General features: G+C 51.0%; 1 protein-coding gene across 1 annotated transcript in view; it reads left to right on the top strand.

Moving 5' to 3' along the window:
• The window catches only part of Cntrob (centrobin, centriole duplication and spindle assembly protein), a 23,462-nt gene that overhangs the window by 9,872 nt on the left and 12,010 nt on the right, over positions 1 to 1,580 (top strand). The window contains exon 9 of the mRNA XM_021175927.2: positions 1,048 to 1,181. Within this exon, the coding sequence (XP_021031586.1) occupies positions 1,048 to 1,181 (134 nt within the window). The remainder of the gene's footprint in view (positions 1 to 1,047; positions 1,182 to 1,580) is intronic.

Genomic DNA, 1,580 nt, shown 5'->3' with positions numbered 1-1,580 from the left:
CCTGTCTCAAAACAAACAAACAAACAAACAAACAAAAAAACAATTATTCTTATTTTTATATGCATTGGTGTTTTACCTGCGTGTGTATTGGTGTGAAAGTGTTGGCTCCTGGAACTGGAGTTGTAGAAAGTTGTGAGCTGCCAGGTGGGCACTGGGAATTGAACTCGGGTCCTCCTGAAGAGCAGCCGGTGCTCTTGACTGTTGAGTTCCCGCTCAGCCCCCTATTTGTTTATGTTTTGGACAAGGTCTTACTATGTGGAAGCTGACTGCCCTTATCCTACTGCCTCCACCACCAAGTGCTGGGATTCAGGCAGGGGCCACCGTACTTAGCTTAGGTATATGGGCTTAAAGCTTGGAAAAAAGATCAGAATAAAATGAAAGAATTGGGAATTAAGAAATCTAGTGAAAGCCGTGCCTAGAGGCAAAAGCTTACTATCTACACTTTAGAATTATCTGGCCCAAATGTCAGCAGATAGCAGGAAAGAGAGGGAAGGGCAGGGCTAAAGCGCAGTTGCAGGCAGAGCAGTCAGCTAAGACTCAGACCGAGAATAGAGAGAGGTCCTGCAGAGGAAAAGTCACCTAGAAAAAAGGTGTGGCCTGGGGTCAGGAGCTGCAGGGACCCCCGCAAGAGGCAGAGGTGGAGAGACAGCCCCCATGGGGTTGGCACTCGGATTCCAGCAAGCAGGAGAGGGAGCACAAGGGGAGAACGGAGATGGCGCTCCAGCGGGTGCTCGAATCCTCCTGGTCTCAGGAGAAGTAATCAACTCTCTCCTCAGATGCACCGCAGGGTGCTCTGACACGTCCCCGGGTTAATACATCTATTTCTTTTGTCCAAAGCCATTTTCACTTGTGTGTGCTCATTTGATATGTCGCATGGCTTAATAAAGGAAGGGAATCTGAGTCACTGTCCAAGGCAGAGTCCCTGTCGTTGGTCCTTCAGGCAGATGAGGGGTTGTTGGTACTGATCTTGTTTACATTTCCCACACTTAGAAGACTAATCTCAGACATAATTGAGCTGACAGTCATTCCACCTTCCTTTACTCCCAGGCCAGATATGAGAGCCAGCGGATCCAGATGGAGTCAGAGCTGGCTGTACAGCTGGAGCAGCGGGTGACTGAGCGGCTGGCAGAGGCTCAGGAGAACAGCCTGCGGCAGGCCGCCTCCCTCAGGGACCATCACAGGTACTTGGAACTTACTAGATAGTGTTTCTCTGGCAGCAGCAAGTGTTATTAGCTTCCTGTCCATGTGCTCAGAGCCTCTTAGCCTCTCCCAGCCTGACTCCCAGCGGCGTACTTCCAGTCCTGTCGGTTAAGGTCTCGGGCCCTCTCGGGAGGGTTGCCACAAAGTGCTTATGGACAGGCATACAGCCTAGAGATTTCCCTCCCGTGGGGCAGCTGCCCTGAGGGGTGGAAAGATGAATGCTGGTTCCAGCTCCTTTTGGAACAATGCAGAAGTGAGTTGTTCACAGCTGCTCCAGGGGTGTTCTCCTTTTGACCCCAGCTTTCTCTCACCCTCCTTCACCATGATTTCTGGAAGTGCTTCTATTTTGTTTGTTTGATTTTGCGCGGGGGGGGGGGGGG

The sequence above is a fragment of the Mus caroli genome, chromosome 11, assembly GCF_900094665.2.
Source record: "Mus caroli chromosome 11, CAROLI_EIJ_v1.1, whole genome shotgun sequence".
NCBI lineage: Eukaryota > Metazoa > Chordata > Mammalia > Rodentia > Muridae > Mus > Mus caroli.
This window is presented reverse-complemented; position numbering and strand designations above follow the sequence as displayed.